The 24481-nt window shown below is 39.4% G+C and overlaps 2 protein-coding genes across 3 annotated transcripts; one reads left to right on the plus strand and one right to left on the minus strand.

Moving 5' to 3' along the window:
• The first annotated feature begins 917 nt into the window (after window positions 1–917).
• On the plus strand, window positions 918–20507 carry LOC110063889 (uncharacterized). Of its 2 annotated transcripts, XM_089287563.1 has the most exons (11): window positions 918–1021; window positions 3102–3198; window positions 4220–4353; window positions 5322–5445; window positions 6911–7044; window positions 9810–9939; window positions 11070–11203; window positions 12725–12866; window positions 13529–13644; window positions 17050–18297; window positions 19517–20507. In XM_089287563.1, exons 2-11 carry the CDS (start codon window positions 3132–3134, stop codon window positions 19790–19792), a joined length of 2505 nt encoding a protein of 834 aa, XP_089143689.1. In that variant the 5' UTR covers window positions 918–1021; window positions 3102–3131; the 3' UTR covers window positions 19793–20507. The 2 variants fall into 2 exon arrangements, with proteins under 2 accessions (XP_089143689.1, XP_089143690.1); XM_089287564.1 differs by lacking the exons at window positions 6911–7044; window positions 9810–9939.
• Window positions 20325–24401, minus strand: LOC110063196 (uncharacterized). Its single transcript, XM_020770157.2, has 3 exons — window positions 24282–24401; window positions 22942–22985; window positions 20325–21859 (listed from the first exon to the last, which is right to left on the minus strand). The coding sequence occupies exons 1-3, from the start codon at window positions 24377–24379 to the stop codon at window positions 21639–21641; spliced, it is 363 nt and encodes a 120-aa protein (XP_020625816.2). The 5' UTR covers window positions 24380–24401; the 3' UTR covers window positions 20325–21638.
• Window positions 24402–24481: the final 80 nt, after the last annotated feature.

The raw sequence follows: 24481 nt of genomic DNA on the forward strand, positions 1-24481 counted from the left end.
CCTGCCTATGGTGCGAATAGAGAGTATTAGGGCAGTATGAGCGCTACATGTAAAGGTTCGTACAGTATACGTTACTTTTGGATGAAATGTGTTATGAAGTGTTTAGAGCTCGAAACAAGCAAGTAGCGCGTAGCTTCGTCTGACAGCTTAAAATATGCCCATTTATAAAAATCCAGTATGACTGTGCCTTCGGCATGTTCTTTAAGCGTTTGACCAGAAAATGTACGCCTTAGACGAATTGCGTTATACGCTTATCAGTAAGAGTATCAGGCCTCCATAGCAACTGTGAAAAGGGAACAACAACCATGAACAGCTACTTCTCTCGAAAAGATAAGTGCCACTTCACTACTTAGAAAAATCTCTGGGCAAACCTTGTGGGGTACAGACATGGCTAGAAAGTCTCGGCGTAAGCTGTTCCTGAAGGTGTCTGGTCGTTTAGCCCCCAACCAGAAGTCGAAAACACCGTCTATTTCTCGTTCTTTAAAATCATTCTTTGGAGGGACAGGTGGAAGAATTTTAATCTTACGGCGAACATTATACCTCAATTTTCTCCTGAATTTGTACAATGCTAAGAAGAAAACAATTGGCATCCTTAGTGGGGTACTAACAAACCTTTAGAAGTAAACCAAGTGTCCGTACGAACTGAAAGTTCAAAATTTTCGCGTTGTCTCCTGGCTCGTCAGGCGCCCCAAGGTTAGCCTGCGAACGCAGACTTATTTCTGGCTGCGTTTCTCGAAGAAATATACCATTTTCAGAGGGTTTTCTTTTCAGAGACATTGAAAACTTCGTTAAATTTAGGTATTAGTTCTTCTGACCAATGCGCACTCTTCTACCATCGAACGCATGTCTAAGCTCCTTTAAACCTGGGAACGAGTCTACTATGGCCAATAAAAACTTGCGTTACTTCCAGCGTCTCGAGTTACGTTCTGTGTAAACTACTGCAAGTGAGTCTTGTGATGTCTCAGAGCTGGGATTAAAGTCTTTTTCCTCAACGACAAAGATCTGTCTCTCTTCTTTAGAGGTAAGCAGACTCATTTTGCGAACTTCTAGTTTCTCTTTTTAATAGTTTCTTTTTCGCAACATTTACTCCATACCCAACAATTGCTTCATAATTTTATGATTTATACTTCTCGAGCATGCTTCCCGGGATAGATTGTCGTAGTTTAAGAGAACAGAGTTAAGCTCAAAGATGTTTTCTCGCAAGAGAATTGTATCCGCTTGCAAGATACATAACTTGTCGAAGATCAGAATAGAGGGGTAAATTACTACAGTTTTGGTTTGAAATACCTATAAACAAGGAAATATCGTACTAGAAATTGGGAGGGAGATTGCACTGATAAGACCGGAAACTCCAACACGAATTTCTTCGGACTGTGTGATTCATTCGAATTAGCAAACATCTTGTTATGAGCTTAGGTGATTGTTGAAGCAAGAGATATTTGCGATCTTCAAAGCAACTTTACAAGTCATAGATTGTAATGATCGTTTATTCCGTGCACACGATCGAACAATATCAGGGGAATTAAAAGCTTATAAAATAATTAAAATATGATCTCATATCAAGTCGTAGTGGAATTTGTAAGCCGTCATTTGTTATTTTTGCAGTTATTTGCGATAATCTAAGCTAAGGTATCTCCAACACTCACTCTGGGACACAAATGCTCGTAGCTTATACCAAGGGTAGTTTATATTGTGATTGCAGCTGCAGGCATATTCGCTCACAAAGCCCAGTTCAAAGGTTATGCTGTCATCTCGATTTTCTTCGACTAGCACGACGGATGAATTGTCGCGTCACAAAATTGCGACATGCTAAGGCTTGTCTTGCTACGATCATGCTATAATAGTCAAATTTAAAGGAGTTCTGTCATATGCCTTCAATGCATTTACTTCCACTGCTAAAGGACTGAAAGTGCGCTTAAAACGCAATCATGCTGTTATAACTGTGAAACTGAGGTTGTTATAATTATAGTAAAGCTGCTTTAGTTTAGGCTTGATATTCTGCCAGTCTCTAGGCTGGTCAACCCCCTCTTCCCCCCTCCGGTGTTCCTAATTGAGCCCAGAGAGGTCTAGCACAGGCTTATTTTCCCAAATATTGGCTCAGGTAAATGGGGCCAGTTCAACTGCACTAGAGCAAATTCACATATTTCCAATTTTTGGTTAGGAAAAATATTTGCAAAAATTTCGTAAGTTCGAAATTTTGCCATCACCTCAAGCCAACATGTTTTAACCCAAACTTTTCTGATTGACATATACCTTAGTCACAAACCTATCTGAAAGAGTTCTTCACAAGAGACAACAAAACATATAGGGTGCAAATTATGCAAGAATGGTTATTTCGCCTTCTTTTCTTTTTTGATTCTTTTCTTTTTCATTTTGGAGGGCTGCTGCTTACAGTACTCACGCTGACTTCGATGTTTGCAAATTATCAAAGGAGATTGCCTTGTTTCCGTACCTGTACTTGTAATTGAAGGAGACTTGTCTCTTTGAGGTCATTAGTTCAGACTTCAAATCCCATATCTCGTATTCCTCTTTTCCATTGAAATAACTGTAGAAAGGTTCAGATGGACAGGGTTAACAAAAAAAATTATTTTGGCCCACCATCACAAGCACCAAACTAAAGAAGCAGACCAAGGTACTAAACCATCAAAATTTTAATCTAGACTTTGAGACATGTTTTGCATATTGTGACAATTAAATAGTTTTAGGAAAAAACCAAAACAAAATTGTTTGTTTTGCCAAAATTTGAAAGCCTCCAAGGCAACACTTTGGCTTCTTTGAAGATTGGCGACATTTTGGCAAATTTATCCACAAAAACTTGGCAAGATTTTGAAACTGGGGATTGCACTTATTTTGTTCTTCACGTTGACGTATTGCCCTATATGTAATGTGGCACGAAGGGGACAGTTAGTTAGTTGACAGGTTTCATTACTTAATATACAAACAAAATTTGCTCTGGTGTGACGCGGCCCTAAGTTGACATCAAAGTAGGTGAAAACAGTGGCCACCTGAGCAAGAGTAACATATATAATTACAGTGTAAATTGTTACCATGAAATATATACGTCAAATATTGGCTTATATATTTGACTTGATTATTTTCAGAAGTTGTTTTGAGGGCAAACCTGACCAGCCATGTTGAACAAGGTTGTGTTGACTTGTGCAGTAATTCTGATCCTCCAGTTTATATCAACAGGCACAGGTATTATTGATTGCTAGGATGGTGTATGATAGAAGTAACTTGAACAAAGTACAACTAACGATTTAATCACACTCCACTGTGATTTAGTCTATGTACAAAGAGCTTTTATTAATTTATTCTATAAAAGCTTTTCAGAATGCTGACAGACTGAGAGTACAACACTACTGAGCAGGAGTTTTAGCACATACATGTAGTTTTCTAAATCTGTGTTATTACAGCATGAACGATAATAATAAATAATTAATTATTGACTTAGTAGCTTAATGCTATGGAAACCAAGATAATTACCCTCGCAAGATGGGATACTTTGACCCAACAAGGATGTAAAACTAAAGATCTATTTTATAGTGGAACCCCGTTAATATGTTCACCAATGGGCCATGAAAATTTGACCGTATTAACAGGGTGACCATATTAATGGAGCAGGATCAAATTTCATGACTTGCCTATTTTAAGTGACATCTTGACAGAGTACATCACAATTGCACTTCTAAACAACCGTTCTTTGATAAGCATTCAAAATGCAGGTATTATTCTAAAAAAGGTCATTAATTAATGGAAGGATGAACATGATTGGTTCGAGTGGCCATCTTAATGGGGTAAAATATTATTATGGACAACTATATGGGTTGGCCAGTTTACAGAATGTGGCTGTACTTTGGCCATATTAACAGGGTGGCCAGATTAACAGGGTTTTCTTACAAAAAATTGTGTGGGCACTTTGCCGAGACAAAAAAGACTGGCTGTAATTAATAATGAGGTGACTGTATTAACGAGGTGACCACAAGGCAGGGTTCCACTGTATTTCAACAATCAAGAATACTTTGAAATAAATTCTTATTATTTTCAGCCGTGGTGTTTATTTGTTTTTGTCAGATGAGTAAACATTACCTTGTCTGAGGGGCACTGTTAATGAGAGTAATGTTATGCTCAATTATCTATCACAGAAGTAATCAGCAAGAAACTTGATGCTATATACACTTAGCAATTTTTTTTTTATATTTGAATTTTTAACAACCAGCTGCTCCATGTGACCCCAAATGCACAGGAGGCCAGGGATCATGTCAGAGTAATGGACGCTGTCTTTGTTGGTGGGGCTGGACTGGGCCTCATGCAGCATACATCACATCAGGGGTGCACAAAAACAGAATACTGGTAAGGAATGCAAGAATTTGGTTGTGAAATGGGTTATTCCAGAAAATATCTTTCTCAAACTCATTAATTAATAAAAATAATTCATCGAGTTTAAACAAAGGAATTCATGACCATAGATTTTTATGATTTAATTTCTCTGGTTTCTCTTAAGAGTACTAAAGTTTAAATTTAGAAAATATATCAAACACTCCAGATGGTGTTTGACCACATTTCCAAACACCTTGAACTGCGTCAAAAATACTCCGCTGTGTGTCTTATTTTCAATTCTCTTCTTGGTGTTCAATGTGGTCAAACACGGTCTTTCATGTTTGATACTAATCATACATACCCTGCGGTACCACAGTTGGCATCAATAATTATTTTATCAGAAAATTATTCGAGAATGCTTGATCTCCACACATTTGGAATTCTGAGATCTCCTACCCTCCTACCTCTCATAATTATTTCTTTATAACAGCCAACTCCTTTCCCCTACCAAAAAAAAAACCTGTAATAAGATTACTTCTGTCGAGTCTTAGATGTTTGCCAGCTTTAGGGACTCTGGAGCTTGTTGCACATGCAAGCAACACTTGATCCCTGTTCTTCTCCTCAAACAAAGGAATGTGCACCTGATTATCAAATCTATAATATCCCTAACCCTAACCCTATATATGACTTCTTGTTGTCATCGGTTTGTGTTTGATTTACAAATTTGTTCGAAATGAAGGATCCCTTAAGGATTCCAATTGAAGGGGTGCGTGGAAAAAAGCCCTAAGAGACTCTTGATCTCAAGTTAAATTCTCCTTTTCTGTACAAGGAAGTGAAAAGCAATTTGCTAGGAGAATCTTGCAGTCTATCAGATGTCACTTAGGGTCTTTTTCCATGCGCCCCTTTAATTGTGGTTCTGGCTTTCTCCAAGAGTTATAAGAAACTTACTGAATTATTAGTCAGAGGAATGATTAATAAAATTCATTTCCCATTTCTAATAGGCTGACAGATGTGATAAGGCCTGTCATTATACCTACCATTATAAAAATGCTAACTGTGTTACAAGGATGTCTACAGCACCACCAAGCACTACTCAACCTTCTGTTACAGTAACATCAACAAAAGGTAATTAATATTAGATTTGCATTGATCAATTTTTTTATGTGCCAAGAAATTTTATAATAGACCATGATTATTAATATACCCTGCTAATGCATGCATTTTTTTGTTAGTAGTGATAAATTAATAAAGATGGTGAATTTTTAAGCTCGGTAATGAAATGTGAAGGTGAATTCATCAACATGACACGAGCGTGGGACAAAGAAAAATTTGTCCCAAGTGTGGGACAAAGAATTTTTTCTTTGTCCCATGCTCATGTCATGTTGATTAATTCACCTTCACATTTCATTACCAAGCTTAAAATTCACCATCTTTATTAATTATCACTACTCACGATGACTTCGGTAGCGTTGATCCTAGCAGTATGCAGGGCACCTGTCATACATGAACTCAGTCAAATGGCCTCGCTCTCCATGAGTTCTCGTAGCTCAGTGGATAGAGCGCCCGCCCGGTGTTCGGGAGGTCATGGGTTCGATTCCTGTCAGGGACTCAGAATTTTTCTTTGTCCCACGCTTGTGTCATGTTGATTAATTCACCTTCACATTTTTCTGTTGTTTGTTTTTTTTTGGGGGGGGGGGGGAGGGGTGCTAACTAAAGCTTATCAGAGCAAGGTTCTAGTCATGTGACCTTAATATTTGTAAAAAAGAATTGTAAAAGATACTGGTAATCTTAATCTTTCAGAACCCAGCCCATGAATCTCCCAGTGGGCTCAGAATTTGAAACCTAAATTAGGGGCATAATTTGAAAAAGAGGAACAACCTGTATTTTTGGCGGGAAATGCTGCTTATCATATAATGCATGAAGCATTAACTAAAGATGCTTTGAAGTCACTGCAGTGTTGTATTCTAGAGGTGCCTGGGTGCCACAGGCAACTAACTTTTGCCTTTGGGCGACTGGAAATTTAACTTACTATTTTCATATATTAAGCTTATATTTAGAGCTGGCCACCCAGGATTTCATGGTTAGGAACCTTTGTGCTCCTTGTAGTTTTCCTTAGACCACAGCCTTGTACTCTTTCAATTTTTGGTACAAATTTTCATAGTTTCTTAGCTTACATAGGTTGTTGTGACTGAGAGATGATTGTTGCAGGATTGATATCACAGCCAATCAAATGCAGAGAAAATTAATGCACAGGGTGGCCAGATAAACAGGGTTTTCTTATAAGAAAATGCATGGGCGTTTTGCCTGGACAAAAAAGACTCGCTGTAATTAACATGAGTTGAACATATTAATGAGGTGACCCTAAGGCAGGGTTCCACTGTATTTCAACAATCAAGAATACTTTTAAGTAAATTCTAACTTATTATTTTCAGCCGTGGTGTTTATTTGTTTTTGTAAGTAAACATTGCCTTGTCTGATGTGGACTGTTAATGAGAGTAATGTTATGCTTATGTATCACAAAAGTAATCAGCATGAAACTTGATGCTATATACACTGAGCAACTTTTTGTATTTTAATTCTTAACAACCAGCTGCTCCATGTGACCCCAAATGCACAGGAGGCCAGGGATCATGTCAGAGTAATGGACGCTGTCTTTGTTGGTGGGGCTGGACTGGGCCTCATGCAGCGTACATCACATCAGGGGTGTACAAAAACAGAATACTGGTAAGGAATGCAAGAATTTGGTTGTGAAATGGGTTATTCCAGAAAATATCTTTCTCAAACTCATTAATAAAAATAATTCATCAGACAAGTTTATTTTAAACAATTGAAAGGAATTCATGACTGTGACTGTGTTTGGATTACATCTGATCGTAGATTTTTTTTATTTTACTGTATTTCTCTGTTTTCTCTTAAGTGTACTACAGTTTCGATTGAGAAAATATATCAAACACTCAAGATGGTGTTTGACCACATAATTTTCCAAACACCTCAAATTTTGTCAAAAATACTCTGCTGTGCACCATAATTTCAACTCTTTTCTAGGTGTTTGGAAATGCAGTCAAACACAGTTTTTTGTGCAGAGTGCACTATTGGGATGGTTATGGGAGCTGCCTGCCGCTATGGCACTATGGCACTATGGCCCTATGGCGCTAAGGTGTAAACTTCAATGTTTGTTTAATTAATTCAAGGCTGCTGCCTGACGGGCGCCCGGTCGCCTGACGCACCTAAGTTACGAGTGCGGGCGACTTAAGTTTTGTTCAAGGAGCCCAAGTGGGCGCCAAAACATGGGGTTTTCATTCCAATGTAATGTGTCCGATGACTTCAACCTTCTCATGAAATCGTTCAAAAAATAATTCACACAATAAATTAAACAGAAAACAACAGCTACACTGGTCCTGTTTTGCTTTTATCACGAGAAATCTGGGCCAAAACACGGCAACAAGGTCTCTCCGTTCACAAAACAGCCGAAAACAGCCATATTTGAAAATCGCCTTATAGTGCATTGCAAGCTCAGTATTGAATAAAGGTACATTATGTTTGCCAATGGATTGTGTCTCTGTTGATGCCTTACTGATTCCAAGTTGCAAAATAACTACTTTGATAGCAAGTATTAATTTTTTGGAATTGGAGTGATGATCCTACTGACATTATATTTACAGTTGAAAAAAGATAAATGTGTCTAAATATTTGTCCGATACTTAAGAAAACTTCACTTAGATGTACTGAATGAATTTCTTTAGGTTCTGAAAGGATAATTAGCCAGCAAAAAGAACACATCATTGCAATTCTTTTTGCATACTGGGGCTTTATATTTTAAATTATCAAATGAATTGTCGCGACTCTGCCCAATATACAAGAATTTATTTTCTCCAAAGAAGTGGCCAATATGATGCTTTATTACATGGCTGTGTCTCACAAGGACTGGAAACTACCGAATTCACGAATTTGATTGGCTGAAATCGGTATTGAGTGTGGTCTAGATTTTCCCATCTAGACTGGCATCTAGACCGCTAATGTTTTGCAGTGAAAAAGTGGCAAACTAAAATACAAATATTGACTATTTTCTTCTAACAATATTTATTTCTCGAAGTGCCAAAAAGCCTAATGAGAAAAAATGTAAAGAAGATGACAGGAACAATCTACAGTACAATAGTGTGCTTGTCAGGGTTCAAATGTATTGCTTCTCCTTAGCAGCTTGTTTATTTCTTGCCTTGATTGTGTCTGTAAGAGAGACCAAAAAGTTCCCAAGTTAGTGGCTTTAATACTCCACAAATTGTAAATTTGTAGCAAAAGAAACCAGGAAAGTGCGCAAATATTGCTGCAGACTCTGTGGCACCTAATGAAAGTGCAAATTAATTTAATCAGTCTTGAGGATCGAGACTCATTCATATCGGTCAAGTAGCACTGTTTATCTTCAATACTCTTTGTTGAAATGCTTCTCAGCCATCAATATCGTTGTGTGTTAATTTTGAATTGTTTTATTGTTAACAACAAAGGTAGCAACAGAAAAAGAAAGTGGTATTTTGCAACTATCTGATAATTAAATTAGTTCTGGTTCATCGGTAAAAATTTGCATTTTTAGTAAAACAACATCGTTTCTGTTCCGTTTCTTCATCACTACATCAGATATTTAACTTTCTTTCATTTATCTCCAAAAAACAAGTACATCTTCCGTGTGTTTTGGAGAAAACAAGGGTTTCATATTACATGCCTTTACAAGCAAAACAAAAGTATCAAGTTACAAAGTTGGCATGAAGAGCTAAATTGTCACGTTTGCTGCTTCAACGTGTTATTGAATTTAAAATGAACAAAAATCAACGTAAAACACCAGTAGTAATTAATTTGCACCTAATTTTTGGACCTTGAATAAAAATACAACCTTGAAACATACACACTGCAAAGGGGAAAAGCCCTAGCAGACTACCAAAATAGACACAAACCGGAAGTGAACCGAGCAGGGGTGAGTACTTATGGGACTACCGTGCCAGAGCTATCAATTACGCTCTGCACTATTGAAGATTGTCTCACTAGTTCGTGTTTGATCTAGTACATGCCCTATGGTACCACAGTTGGCATCAATATTTTATCCCCTTAGCTTTGCCTTTGGAAAATTATTCTAGAATGCTTGATCCCCTATGCATTTGAAATTCTAAGATGTTTAACCCTCCTAACAGCAAACACCCTGTAGATGAATTCTGACAAGATATTTGCCAACTTTAGGGACTCTGGAACTTGTTGCACATGCAAGAAACATTTGATCCCTTTCTTCTCCACAAACACAAATGTACACCTGATTATCAAATCAGTCAATCTGTATGTTTCTGTGGTCTTCAGTTTGTGTTTGATTACAGATTTGTTAGAAATGCAGGATCCCTTTAATTTAAAGCATGCAATTATTGTTCTGGCTTTCTCCAAGAGTTGTAAGAAACTTACTGAATTATTAGTAAGAGGAATGATTAATAAAATTCATTTCCCATTTCTAATAGGCTGACAGATGTGATAAGGCCTGTCATTATACCTACCATTATAAAAATGCTAACTGTATTACAAGGATGTCCACAGTGCCACCAAGTACTACTCAACCTTCTGTTACTACTGCAGTAACAACAACAAAAGGTAAATATTCGATTTGCATTGATGAATTTTTTATGTGCTAAGAAATTTTTATAATAGACCATATATATCCCACTAATGCATGCATTTGTTTTTTCTTTTGTTTTGTTTTGTTTTGTTTGTTTTTGTTTTTGTTTTTTTGTTTTTGGGGGGGGGGGAGGGAGGGAAGGGGTGCTAACTAAAGCTTATCAGTGCAAGGTTCTAGTCATGTGACCTTAATATTGTCAAATTATTGTAAAAGATACCTGCCCGGTAATCTTAATTTTTAAGAACCTGTCCCATGAAATCTCCTAGTGGGTTCAGAATTTGAAACCTAAATGGGCATTTGAAAAAGAGGAAGAGCCCTACTGTATTTGTGGGAAAAAATGCTGCTTATCATAATTATAATGCATTAGTGCTGTGCCCTAGAGGTGCCTGGGTGCCACAGGCAACTAACTTTCCCTTTTACCATGGGTGACTGGAAAAACTTACTATTTTCATATAAGCTTTGGGCTCCTTGCAATTTTCCTTAGACCACAGCCTTGCACTCTTTCAATTTTTGGTGCAAATTTCATAGTTTCTTAGCTTACATAGATTGTTATGACTGAGACATTCATGACTGTTGCAGGATCAATATCACATGCCAATCAAATGCAGCAAAAAATTAATGCCCAGTGTTCAGGGAAAATGCGATGACCTAGAGGTCTTATTCCCAAGTGGGGGGGGGGGGGGGGGAAATGCTCGTCATACCTTTTAGGGGTTAAAGATGCAATTTTGGTACCTCTTGGGGTGTTCAGGCTCAAAAGGTCCAGAGCAGGAGCTTTTGCGCTACCTTTTAGAGTATTCCTTTTAGAGTATTTTAGAGTACGCTGGAGTATTATATTGAGCCCAAAAAAATATGACAGGAAATGTGCTGATTTAGAATTGGTTCCACTTAGGGGTGAAAAAAAGCAACGCCCACAAGAGAGGTTCTTGATACCTCTTAGGGGTTCTTTTCAAAATTTACGACAAGCACCCCCGTCCTTTTTATACGGGAGCCCCCCCCCCCCCCCCCCCCTGGGTCTCACTGTCCACACATGTTGACAGTATACCTTGAGAGGAGTTGTTTATTTAACTAATGATTTGTTGCAATTTTTTTTGCTTGGCTGTACCAGTTGTCCAGTGTGACCCCAAATGCAAAGGAGGTCAGGGAACGTGTCAGAGTAATGGCCGCTGTTTTTGTTGGTGGGGCTGGACTGGCCCCAATGCAACCTACATCACGTCTGGGAAAGACAAAAACAGGATACTGGTATTGATGACAAGTTATTTTTAATTTTATTGCATAGTTGTAGAAAATTTCCTGTGATCCCGTTCCATGGAAGATCACTGGAATTTCAGGGGGGGAGGGGCAAATACAAAGCGCAAGCATGAAGCTATAGAGCAGAATTTCCAGCGGGGTGGTGTTCAAATTAAACCACCTTTGGGAGTGGAGGTATCTTGTCCATGGATAATTTGGATGTCAAAAAGAAATTTGATTTGCTGTGTTGAGTTCACCAGAGGGCTTTGTTTGACCATGTATTTAAATAAATTTTAACTAACTTAGGGATTTTTTAGGTGATTTCTGCAATCGATAATTACTGCCAGCTCTTCAAAGCTTGGGAGCCAAGTGGAACCCAAACCTAATTTTGACCTGTGGCTTTCCAGAGTTGGTCGCCCTGTGCACGGTCATAGGCCGAAAAAAAAACACATTCCTGTAAGGACACCAAAATGGCCACCCCGCTTGATTTTTGCAGGGGCATTTCACGGCCAGTAAACTGGTACCGTTTAATGCTAAGAAATGTGATAAGGCATGTGGCAAACATGTGAGCAGGCCATGTGAGCTCATCTTTCCAGTGGATCTTTCTTTGACTTCTTTCCATTCAGTCGCTGTACGCTTCACTATTATGAGCTCTCAACATTAGATTTTGGCAGCCAACTGGCCTGCCTCCCACCGGTTGCGATTTTTAAGCCTATCAGTTCATTTAAAGTGGTATGCCTGTGAAGTAGCTAGGTGTAGCTAAGCACATTGACCACTATAAACAACAACATTTGAACATTTTTTTTTTGAACATTTTTGGCAAATTTAACCATTTCGACGGTAGCATTTATCGAAATCTGAGGGAATTGTCCTTGTTTATTAACACGTCTTGGCTTTGGGATGATAACCATGGGAACAGCTACATTTTGATTGCATTTGTTGATTAGTTCCAGTTACGACGGATAGCTCAGTCTTTATCCTGTCGAAATTTAATTGTTTGGAATCGGTGGAAAAGTACTCTGAAGTCAAGATCAATAAGACTACTTTATTCATTAGGGGAAAATACTTGAATTAGCCACACAGAGTCTGTTTACGATAAACCCCGCAAAATGAGCACGTGATTGCAAATGCTGGCCTAGAATACGTAATTTAAATATTCTATGAAACTTGATAGTCTATAGAAACTGGCACTGTCACGCAACTTATCAACAAATCGTGACCTCTTTGCTAGCATGGACTTTGACACTATACATATCTGACTGTAAAACCTCAGTTGCTGCTGAAAAATGTTGATTTTAGCAATAGACAAAGGTTGAAAGTCAGCTAGTGAAATCACTTATTTACAGTATATATATATATATATTTAAGTGAGAGCGTCGAACGCACTCATAATCTCTGATTACTACTAGTGATTAATTTATAATTTTGCTTGAATGGTATAGTTGTTTGTGTACAGTGTAACTAAATGATATACCTAATGTATGTTAAATATGTTGATTCACAAGGTATTAACTTTGCATCTTCTTTCCTCAGGCTGATTATTGCACAAAAGCATGCCATTACACACATGACTATCTGAATCCAGCTTGTGCCACCATCCCCACCCCTGAAGTGTGTAGTGTACCTACAAACAAAACTGTACCAGCCATCCCTTGTGATCCACTCTGTGGCACAGGTACATGTAATTTGAAAGTTCTTTCTGTAACATATGAAAATACATGTAACAGCAGGATAATCTTAGCTAATTAATTTTAAAGCAAGGTTATTGTAGATAAATTCCTGCTCTTAATTTTGGATTAGAAAAAAATACAAAAAGGTAATTCCAAAATTAGTGGTGCGATATTTATACACTGTAAAGTAAAAAAATCCTTTTTGTCAACTGTAGCAACAGTTTGTATGATAATCCATATTCTCTCCACATCACACAACAGAGAGCAGACATATCATTAATGTCAACCTGTGCGCTAGTATAAGTCAACGTGTGTTTTCACAAAGTTAATGAAAACACACATTATGACTGCGAAGATCAATCATGTCTAGATATTATAGCACAAACTTGTCAACCTGTTAAAGGTTGGTTCTGTTCAATATCGTAGTAATAGGGCTTGAAACTCTGTAGTCCCATTTCTGAAACTACGGAAAGTTCTACAGTTTGTGCATGCAGCAAATTTTTGCAAACTTAAGTTCCTTTTAATGGGATTTTTCTTCCAAATTGTGAAATTTATTTAATTCTGGTGAAATTTGTCTCCATTGTCATGAAATTAAGTGATAAGGTGATGTCCTTCTAATTATATTATTTGAAATTAAAATTACAAACTTGAATGTGTGATTCCATAGGGATTTACCACAGTACTGGAAAGTGTTTGTCAAATGGCCGTTGCCTCTGCTGGTGGGGTTGGACTGGCTCAGGAGCCTGCTATGTTGATGGAGGAGCTTATAACAACAGAATCATAGTGAGTGCTGATTTGATTGGGTGGGGTGGCACGGACCCAGCAAAACAAACAAACAAACAAACAAATGAGTACAGATGTGTGGTACTTAAAGCTCCCAATCTTTAACCTTCCATTGTTAGATTTATTCATTAAAAATTATTATTAATTTATACTTGGAGTGATTTGCCTTGGGACTGAAAATTAGGCATATATAAGAGGTGATATGTAAACAAACCTTTCATATCTGTTGTCTGTCTGTGTGACTTTTTCAATTTAATGTGCCTGTCACAAACTTGAAAAAAAATATTTTACAATAACTGCAGAAATTCTCATGCACTCATGGGCTAATTTTCATTGTCAATAAGCAGACAGACACATAAATGTATAATTTATACGATGTGGCAACAAGAGAGAGTGGACAATTTGACAATTTATTATCATAAAAAACAAATTGACATCAGTTTTTCATGCATCTGCCCTGTTATTGACAATGAACTTTGTTTGCAATCGATCTGTGGATCCACTCAGCCTTTGCCTCGTAGATCCAGAGGTACTTTGACAATGTTATGATGAAATTCATGATCACTAACAGGACAGACGCATAAAAAACTGGCGCCAATTTGTGAAACGTACATGTACATGTAATGTGTAGTACTTGTACTGTTTTTATTTACATACACTGCTTGTAGTTGTCTTCAGGAACCATTAAACTTCACAGTCACAATTTCAGATGTTGCCATGTGACATATAGTACTGATCTGTGCTCCACTTGTGACCATCTTGCATTTATAGCTCCAATCTAACATTACAGGCAAAAACTAACGATAGACAAATCCGACGTTTCAGCGACATCTTGGCGCCATTGTCAAGGGAAACTAATTAAATATGCGATTTCAAGAGTAACTAAGAGTTCAGAGTTTCTAATTTGCATAAGTTAGACAAAGACTTTAGCGCGAACTGAGTCTGATTGTACATTTAAACACAGTCGTAATTGTTTAATGAGTAACATCTCATTAATGAGACAATCAAACTTGTTGTGGCATTTTTTCAACACGCTAAAACAATTGCGAAGGTCATCCAGAATCCTGCCTGCGTGTCTATTATCATAGTGATTGCGTACTGACGAGGTCTTGCTTCTATGTCCATCAACGCGTACGAACAGATGGCCACGGGTGTAACCGACATAACCAGCATCGCACTGGTCACACTTGAAGTTATACACAACGCATTGTTGATCAATGAGCTGAGGCTTAGGTTTGCTTGTCGGGAACTCCTGGGCAATCTTGCCGCTCGTAAACACCGGTTGAACACTGGTCTGCAGCTTCACACTGAGATCTTTCAACTGTGTCTTCACGATATTAGCAGACTCCTGGTCTTTAAAGGGTATGACAACCCGAGTAGTGTTTTCTGTCGTAGATCTGGACCGTAATGAGGGCTGGTCAGCGACCTTTAAATTTAGGAAGGTTTTGACAGTGGAGTCAACAAGGTGCTTGGGATATTTCAGTTTAGAGAAAACAGACTTCAGTCGTTCGCACTCCTCAGTGAAGTAAGACCATGACGAAGACAGGCGATGTGCGCGATCGAGCATAGTTGTCAATAGTCCGCGCTTGTACCTATTATCGACGTGACTGTGGTAATGGAGAAGCAGACCACTGTTTGTTGGCTTCACAAACACTTTAGTTTCAATACGAGGCACTCTGTTTAGGAGTTGAGTACCGAGAAAGGGAAGCATTCCATCATTTTCGACCTCCATAGTGAAGTTGATGGCGGGGTGAGCGTGGTGAGGGTGTTAAGAAAGTCCCTAGCTGTAGACAAATCGGGCATCACAGTGAATGTGTCGCATGCGACCAATCCTACCAGCGACTAATACGTATAATTATGCTCTGGCGAAATGGTTGGACAACAAGCTCAAACCGTTGTCGTTAAATCAGTACACAGTCACGGACATTTTCGATTTTGTGAACGAACTACCGCGAGACCTCAACATAACACCTGGTGACTTGCTGGTGTCCTATGATGTGTCCTCCTTGTTCACGAATGTACCTTGGATGAAACCATTACGATTCTCGCAGACAGAGCCTTTAGAAACAACTGGTTTAATTCCGAGTATGATTTGAACATTTCAAAGCAAGACCTTATTGATCTTTTGGGTGTGGCCACCAAGGGGCAGCTTTTCCAATTTAATGGATCCCTGTATGAACAGATTGACGGAGTAGCGATGGGGTCCCCCCTTGGGCCCTTGCTAGCCAACGTATTCATGTCGTCTATTGAAGAGAAATTAGATGTTGAGGGCAAGCTGCCACCTTACTATCGTCGATATGTTGACGACACATTCACTGTGATGCCCGATTTGTCTACAGCTAGGGACTTTCTTAACACCCTCACTACGCTCACCCCGCCATCAACTTCACTATGGAGGTCGAAAATGATGGAATGTTTCCCTTTCTCGGTACTCAACTCCTAAACAGAGCGCCTCGTATTGAAACTAAAGTGTTTGTGAAGCCAACAAACAGTGGTCTGCTTCTCCATTACCACAGTCATGTCGATAATAGGTACAAGCGCGGACTATTGACAACTATGCTCGATCGCGCACATCGCCTGTCTTCGTCATGGTCCTACTTCACTGAGGAGTGCGAACGACTGAAGTCTGTTTTCTCTAAACTGAAATATCCCAAGCACCTTGTTGACTCCACTGTCAAAACCTTCCTAAATTTAAAGGTCGCTGACCAGCCCTCATTACGGTCCAGATCTACAACAGAAAACACTACTCGGGTTGTCATACCCTTTAAAGACCAGGAGTCTGCTAATATCGTGAAGACACAGTTGAAAGATCTCAGTGTGAAGCTGCAGACCAGTGTTCAACCGGTGTTTACGAGCCGCAAGATTGCCCAGGAGTTCCCGACAAGCAAACCTAAGCCTCAGCTCATTGATCAACAATGCGTTGTGTATAACTTCAAGTGTGACCAGTGCGATGCTGGTTATGTCGGTTACACCCATGGCCATCTGTTCGTACACGTTGATGGACATAGAAGCAAGACCTCGTCAGTACGCAATCACTATGATAATAGACACGCAGGCAGGATTCTGGATGGCCTTCGCAATTGTTTTAGCGTGTTGAAAAAATGCCACAACAAGTTTGATTGTCTCATTAATGAGATGTTACTCATTAAACAATTACGACCGTGTTTAAATGTACAATCAGACTCAGTTCGCGCTAAAGTCTTTGTCTAACTTATGCAAATTAGAAACTCTGAACGCTTAGTTACTCTTGAAATTGCATATTTAATTAGTTTCCCTTGACAGTGGCGCCAAAATGTCGCCGAAACGTCGGATTTGTCTATCGTTAGTTTTTGCCTGTATATGTTTATCTAAATCATTGTTGATTAGAATCTAACATTATGGTATAATTTGGCTTTTGTCTCAAAGGCTGATAGATGTACTAGAGCTTGCCACTACACTCATGATTACAGAAATAATAACTGCACCAATGACACATCAACAGCAAAGCCCTCAACAAGACCACTGACTACAGGGAACCCAGGTACAGGAAGCACAACAACAAGGCAACCAACCACAGGCCCATTAACCACAGGGAAATCGACTACTAGACAACCAACTACAGGAAAACCAACCACAAGGAAACCAACCACAGGGCAACCAAGTACAGGAAAACCAACAACAGGACAACTAACCATAAAGAAACCAACCACAAGGAAACCAACCACAGGGCAACCAACCACAGGGCAACCAACCACCGGGCAACCAACCACCGGGCAGCCAACCTCAGGGAAACCAACTTCAGGGAAACCAACCTCAGGGAAACCAACCTCAGGGAAACCAACCTCAGGGAAACCAACCTCAGGGAAACCAACCTCCGGGAAACCAACCTCTGGACAACCATCTACAGGACAGCCAAAGACAGGACAACCAACCACCGGGCAACCAACCACCGGGCAACCAACCTCAGGGAAACCAACCTCAGGGAAACCAACCTCAGGGAAACCAACCTCCGGGAAACCAACCTCTGGACAACCATCTACAGGACAGCCAAAGACAGGACAACCAACCACAGGGAAACCTACTACAAGAAAAACAACCACAGGGCCACGGTCCACGGGGAAGCCAACCACAAGAAAATCAACCCCAAGGCAGCCAACCACAGGGAAACCTCAGTCATCAACAAACCAACCAACAACAGGTCAAACTACAACAAAGATTCCAACTACCCAACAGAAGACCACACAAGGGGTGACCTCCACTACAGCTAAGGCAACCACTACCCAAGCGGCAACAACTACAATAAAGACACAGACTGCAGTACCAACTACTACACAGAGGACTACAACTCAAGGTGTCAGAACTACTACTCCTAAAGCAACGACCTCCAAAGCTGCAACAACTACAGCACTGACGACAACTGTTGGCACCACTACTGGTACCAAGGCACCAACTACTAAACAGACTACCACACAAAAAGTGATCACCACTGCTACAACACCCACTAAACCAAAGACAATGACACAAGGGGTGAGCTCCACCACGGCCAAAGTAATAACCACTCGAGCTACAACAACGACAGAGCCTCCAGAACCTACCGAACCTACTGAGCCTACAGAACCAACAGAACCTGGGGTACTTCAGGTCAGGGGAATGTTTCAAAACAACCTAAATCAGGTAAGCTTAAAATTAAAATCAATTTGTTGAGAGAAACAAGGGGAAGCAGTCTTTCTACCAAATATGAATTATTATGACTTATTATATGGCTTGCTCCATGAGCAGGCAAGATGAACCGAATCCTGTGCTGTAAGTGAGCAAGATAGTGCCATCTTGCCCACTCAGGACTAGCCACTGTGTCCCAGAAGAAAAAATAATTTCCCTGAGATCCATATAATAAATCATTTCCTGACCAAGCATGTTCAGTCAAGAATTATTGGCTGGATATTGGCCTCAATCTTTTTTTGCCAGTTTATGGACCAAAAAAAGAACTTGGCCAATATCCAGCCATCTTGACCTCACGCTTGGTCAATAACCCAGCATGTGTCTACACATTGTGGCCTCCTGCAGCTACATAAGCAGGTGCCCTCTTTGCCTTGCAGAAAAAGGAGATGTGAAGGACCTCTGACAAGTTTCTGTTACTAGCACAGAGCTCAACATCCTCACATCCCCTGGACGGAATGCTAGTCTTGACACGATAGTTAATCCAGTGATATTTTTGCCAGTTTGCCCCAACAGTTCGCTAGTGAAGCACTGTGATTGAGCCAAGTCTTGCCATGGGAATATGTACCATACAATGACCCTAGTCAAGGCACTAACACCACAATGATTCGATTTAGTGCCCAGGGTGCTTATTTACTTTTGGTACCTCAAGGGAGGGCACTTATTCGAGACAGGGTGCTTATTTCCTTTTTGAAAAACAACTGAATGTTCAAAACAAAACTTGAAGGTGAGATCATTCATTTGAAGGAATTATGCACTCACACGGGTAGTTGAGAAACTCAGATGAAGACCACTGTTTTTGTAATGAGGCATTAAGTATGTGAGCAATTAAGGAAGATGAATTTCAACCTCCGTTGATACGTACTCTGACGGTGCTGTAATATTGTTATATTAGAATAGGGGTGCTTATTAGAATGGGGGTGCTTATTGAAACAGGGGCGCTTATTAATAAAAACACATCCAAAGGGGGCGCTTATTTGAAAGGGGTGGTAATTGGAAAGAGGGTGCTAAATCAAATCATTACGGTAATTTAACATGCTAGCCATGAAGTCTTACATCTCCAGTGATGATGCAAGAAAGCAGTCCATTATCGCTGCATACAAAGAAATCCTACATCCACATAATTATATTGATAGTAATGTTACAATGGAGTTATGAGTGTTACTGTACAATTCAGTTACAGAATGATGTTGACGACAGTGAGATTGACGATGAAGATGTTAGTGATGAACAAGATGTGGAAGACAAAGAGCCAAATAAATTTAGTTCTGTAGCTGTAGCAGTAGTCCTGATCGCATTAGTGGTTTGTGTGGCAGCATTTGTTGGTGCAATGTGGTGGACTTACGGTAACAGAAACCAGTGCCCCAGTATTCTGCGAGGGTATGAACCAGTGGCAGGTACTGATTTCAACACTCGAACGGATGAGTTTTTTATATCAACTGATGTTCCATAGTCATGCAGTAAATAACTTGATTGCTCTAAATGCTGTTTAGTGTATACCTGGTAACTAACATATTAGTCCAGATTACGAGCAAGGAGCTGAATGGATGTCTTTGATTAACACCATTACTCAGTTGTCCCAAAGATGAATTTATCACATCAATTTAATGTCATTAATAGCTTCAAGGTAGAAGCAGTTTGTACTGACATGGACTTCCTTAAGTAAGCCTCAAAATGCAGTCCACTACGAAATAATTTAAAAGGTGTAGATTTGCAATGATACACTTTTTATTAAGTCCTATTTGAAGTCAAATCAAACATCAAATTGTGTCTATATTGTAACACAATCCCTTTAGGTGACTGGTAGATTTAGGGGTGCCATGACGTGTTGTACAATCTCCTTTTCTTTGTGGTAACAGCCAGGATTGTTCTTTAATTTTGTAAGGAAGTAAAAAAGTTTATTTGAAAAAAATATTTTTATGATGGATTTTATGTGATTAATAAAGAATTGGAATTTCATGTGAAATACAATAAGACACAAAAGCTAGACCACAATTATCATAATTTATTTCTATAAATAATCTTATTTTGTTTTATAGTAAAACTAGAGGTAGTAGAAGTAGTAGAAACTTACAAGTTAAATTGAAAAAAAAATAAATAAATAAATAAAAATTCCTATACCATGATGTACTTTAGTATTTGCCATGAATTAAACACGTTCTCAATAAGGTTCTTTGTTTTCTTTCTTCATGTCACAATAAAATTGATCACTAAATAATTTCTCAATATAGCTACGGCCACAGATTAAATTACAGATGTTAAGGAGAGTTATTTTGTTTCTCTAAAAGCTTAAAATCTGGCTGGTCTGCCAGAACTATGATGTGTACATGTTATGTCATGTACTAGTAACACGCAAGACTAGTAAAAGATCTTTATTTCGTTTCAAAAACTTCAGTCTGATTGGAAAACTTGTACGAGGGTGACAACCTGCATGATGCTCAGCCACAGGCTGAGTGAATGAAAAACACTTTAAACCCAACTGGCTCATCAGGGATGGATCCAGGATTTTTCTTGGGAGGGGTGCACCATTAAGGAATGGCGTAACTGACTGGTGAGGTGAACAAATTTTAAAAGCAAATACAAAGAAGGCTTCATCTTGGGGGGACGGGGAGGGGAGGGGTGTGCAACACTTGTAGCCTCCCCCTAGATCCGCCCCTGGTCATGTACATGTAACTCCAATTTCTGATGCATAAAAGCAGCTAGCTAGGAGTATCACTAATCCCCCTGCTAGTCCATCACAGTTTACTCCCCAGTATTCTGTCTTGTTCCCCCACTAATTTGCCTGCTGTCACCTATAAAACTGGGTGGAGTGAGGAGTACTTTGACAGAAGGGTGTCTTCCTCCCTTCTGTGGTGTCTTCCCACACCACAGTGATCTCAGCCAGGGCTTATGGTAAGGTGGTCACTGAATGAAAAGGTTTTGTGGCTTGAGATAAACTTCAACAGCTATCCACTGTACTATGAACTTGAGAACAAAATGTGTCGTGATGACTGACCATTGATGTTCACACATCAAAACAATTCTAAAGTTTGCAGCTTGCTACACTGTTTGTTGGGTTGTTATACATGTAGAAACTTGCAGTTTATGATACGTCCTTTCTAAAGTATGTAATTGACTGAGGTTTCCAATAGCAACTAGGGGAAGAGTTTGTCTTGGCATAGCACAACTTCCATAATCTGAAGGACTACAGCCTCCAGCATCCATCACAACCCCTATTAGGGTCTTCATGTAATGCCTGTCACCACTAACAGCTGCTTGAACTCAAACCACATTCCTTTTCCAAATAACAATGAAGGAGATTATTTTCTTGGCATACTCATTGCTTTACTCAGTGCAGCACAGTTTGTTTGAACTCTCTGCAAGGTAATTCTAGTGAGTTCAGCTTCTTCTTGGCCTTTTCTCACTGTTGCTTGGTAATCCAGCTGTAACATTTCAGAATCTAAGGGAATGGCATTGACTCCTGAAGACAGTAACTTCTCATGAAGGGTGTCAGTTAGCTTCGCCAACCCATCCAGGTCCACTGATTTACAAATGAAGGCAACAAATACACCATTACATGGACATACAGGGATGGCAGAGCTGGGGAGGGGGGGCTTTAGCCCTGCCAATTTCAAGCAAAAAATACATAAAATAATAATTTTACAAAGATCTCCAACCCCCTACAAGTTAGCACCTGTGGCACACGCTTGTTACCCCCCCCCCCCCCACCCCCCACCCTGAATTCAAAATACCTTCTGCCATCCCTGACATACATAGTAATCTTGCTTTCTCATTTTACATAGTCCAGTATGACGTGTGATCAAGGTGTATGTTAGCTAAGACGATGAAATAATTTAAAAAAATGCTAATGCAACATGATCAAAACTCCTGTTGCATTAGGCTTTTTTTAGTGCAGGGGAAAGAGCACACACTTCTTTCCTGAACAACGGTTAATAAGCAAGCTTAGCCTGGAGTTCCATATAACTCATTTGGAGGCCATTCATCCCCAAGTTGTTTTAAATTACTACAAGCTTATCAATTTTGTATTCATGAAAAAGAGAAACATTCATCACACCACCTAAGGCTGGTTTTCACTAGTGACAGAGTTAGAGTCATAGTCAGAGTCTTAAAAGAGCTTGAATTGAAAATCGGAGTCATAAGCAGAGTCATAAGCTAGACGGAATTGGAGTCAGAAGAATCAGAACATTTCTATTTCTTCCTATTCCATTTACGGTTCCATCGCTAATGACCCAATGAAAACTAGGTTGTTGGAGTCGGAAGCAGAAGCAGAAGAGCCAAATTAAATCACAAGGCTTTTCCATTTATGACTCCGTTGCTAATGATCCAATGAAAACTAGGTTGTTGGAGTTGGAAGCAGAAGCAGAAGAACCAACAAATCACAAGGCCCAGAATTGAACATCACTGCTGCTGTTTCCAACCCCGACAACCTAGTTTTCAAGAGATTGTAAGCGATGGAGTCATAAGCAGAATTGGTGATTTGCTTCCAACTCTGTTGGTTTGATTTTCACTACATCGTATTGCTCTACGCTTCTGATTACAACTCCGACTCCGTCGCTAGTGAAGACCAGCATTTACATATTTTAAGCATCAACTTGTACTCACTTTTGGCATCTTCGACAGAGTACGACATACCAGACCCCATTTGCCTGCAAGGAAACATACAGTGCAACATGCATACCATTAAAATGAACACCTTTCCCCCATAAAATTGTGGTCATATTAATGGAGGTTCCATTGTACATATGAGTGATATGAATCCAAACTTCACAGGTCCTGGGGTCTTCACTTTACCCTCAGTCTGCATTTTACCCCCAGTCCACAGTCTGCTTTCTGCAGTCCAAAGTCCAAAGTCCAAAGTCAGAGTTTTACACTGACCAGTTTAATATTATTCTGTTCCAAATTGATCAACTTTAAGTTAATCCCTACATGTATGTCAAACTAAACATCGATAGATTGGAGCAACAGGAATTAGCATGTTAAAAGGACATAGGCTAGTGATAACTTAAGGTTGTTCAAAACACTTTACAGCACTTACATTTTGATGGGTTGTTATAACTACTCTTTATCACTTGATGCTACAATCTTGGTATCAAAAAAACTGCCCAATCATTGGTGATCATGTTGTTATCATTTTCGGACAAACAAGGTTACTATAGCAACAGTATGACCTGCTAAAGTCACCCTTAATTACAGCTTTAGGGGCTTGTAATTCAAAAACAGCACAGTGAATGTTTTTTGTGTTGTCAAATTTTGACAAACAAAATAAGATGCAACCTTGAACAAAGTTTAAAAAAATTATGTAGATAAGGTTCAGAGCCACGTTAAATTTTCAAAACTTTAAAGTGGCTCTGAATCCCACGTACAGAGTTTTTTTTAACTTTGCCAAAAGTTGCATCTTATCATGCTTATTAAAATTTGATAATATAAAAAACATTCACTGTGCTGTTTTTAAATTATAAGCCCTTAAAGCCGTAATTAAGGGGTTTTTTTAGCAGGTCATACTGTTACTATGGTAACCTACTGTGTCACAAAAATGATAACAACGTGTTCACCAATGATGGGGCAGTTCTTTGATACCATGGTTATAACATCAAGTGATAAAGAGTGGCTATAATGACCAATCAAAATCTAACTGCTGGAAACTGTTTTGAGCCACCTTAAAGAAGGCCACCTAAAGAAAACAACTCCGTGGAAGGTATCCGTTACAGAAGGACACAGAATATGACCCTTTGAGGGTGTCCGGCCGTTTAGCACCCAAGTCGATTAGCCCCTAACCACTGAGCCCCTAACCAGAAGTTGATTAGTTCTCAACCAGAAGTCGAAAACACTGTCTATAATTGGGGTTAATCGACTTCTGGTTGGGGACTAACCGGCTAGTGGCTAATCGACTTGAAAATTCAGGAAACAGACATTCAGTATAAAATCGATTGGCAGTTACTTACATGCCCGTAAAAAATTTACCAGCTTGCTGATCCACGAGGTTCAAAACTGAATCAAAGTCGTTGACGTTCAAAGAGACAGGCCCTTGTCCTGCCGCCATATTGGTTCTCTGTCTATCTTTGTGCGAGTACCCGCTGTCCTTAGAAACCAGGCCTACCTATTGGAGTGGGTGTGAGTAGCCCTTTTTATTTCAATCCTAAAG

This window comes from Orbicella faveolata, unplaced genomic scaffold (assembly GCF_042242905.1).
Source record: "Orbicella faveolata isolate gen_17 unplaced genomic scaffold, um_ofav_v1 contig_14, whole genome shotgun sequence".
Lineage (NCBI taxonomy): Eukaryota > Metazoa > Cnidaria > Anthozoa > Scleractinia > Merulinidae > Orbicella > Orbicella faveolata.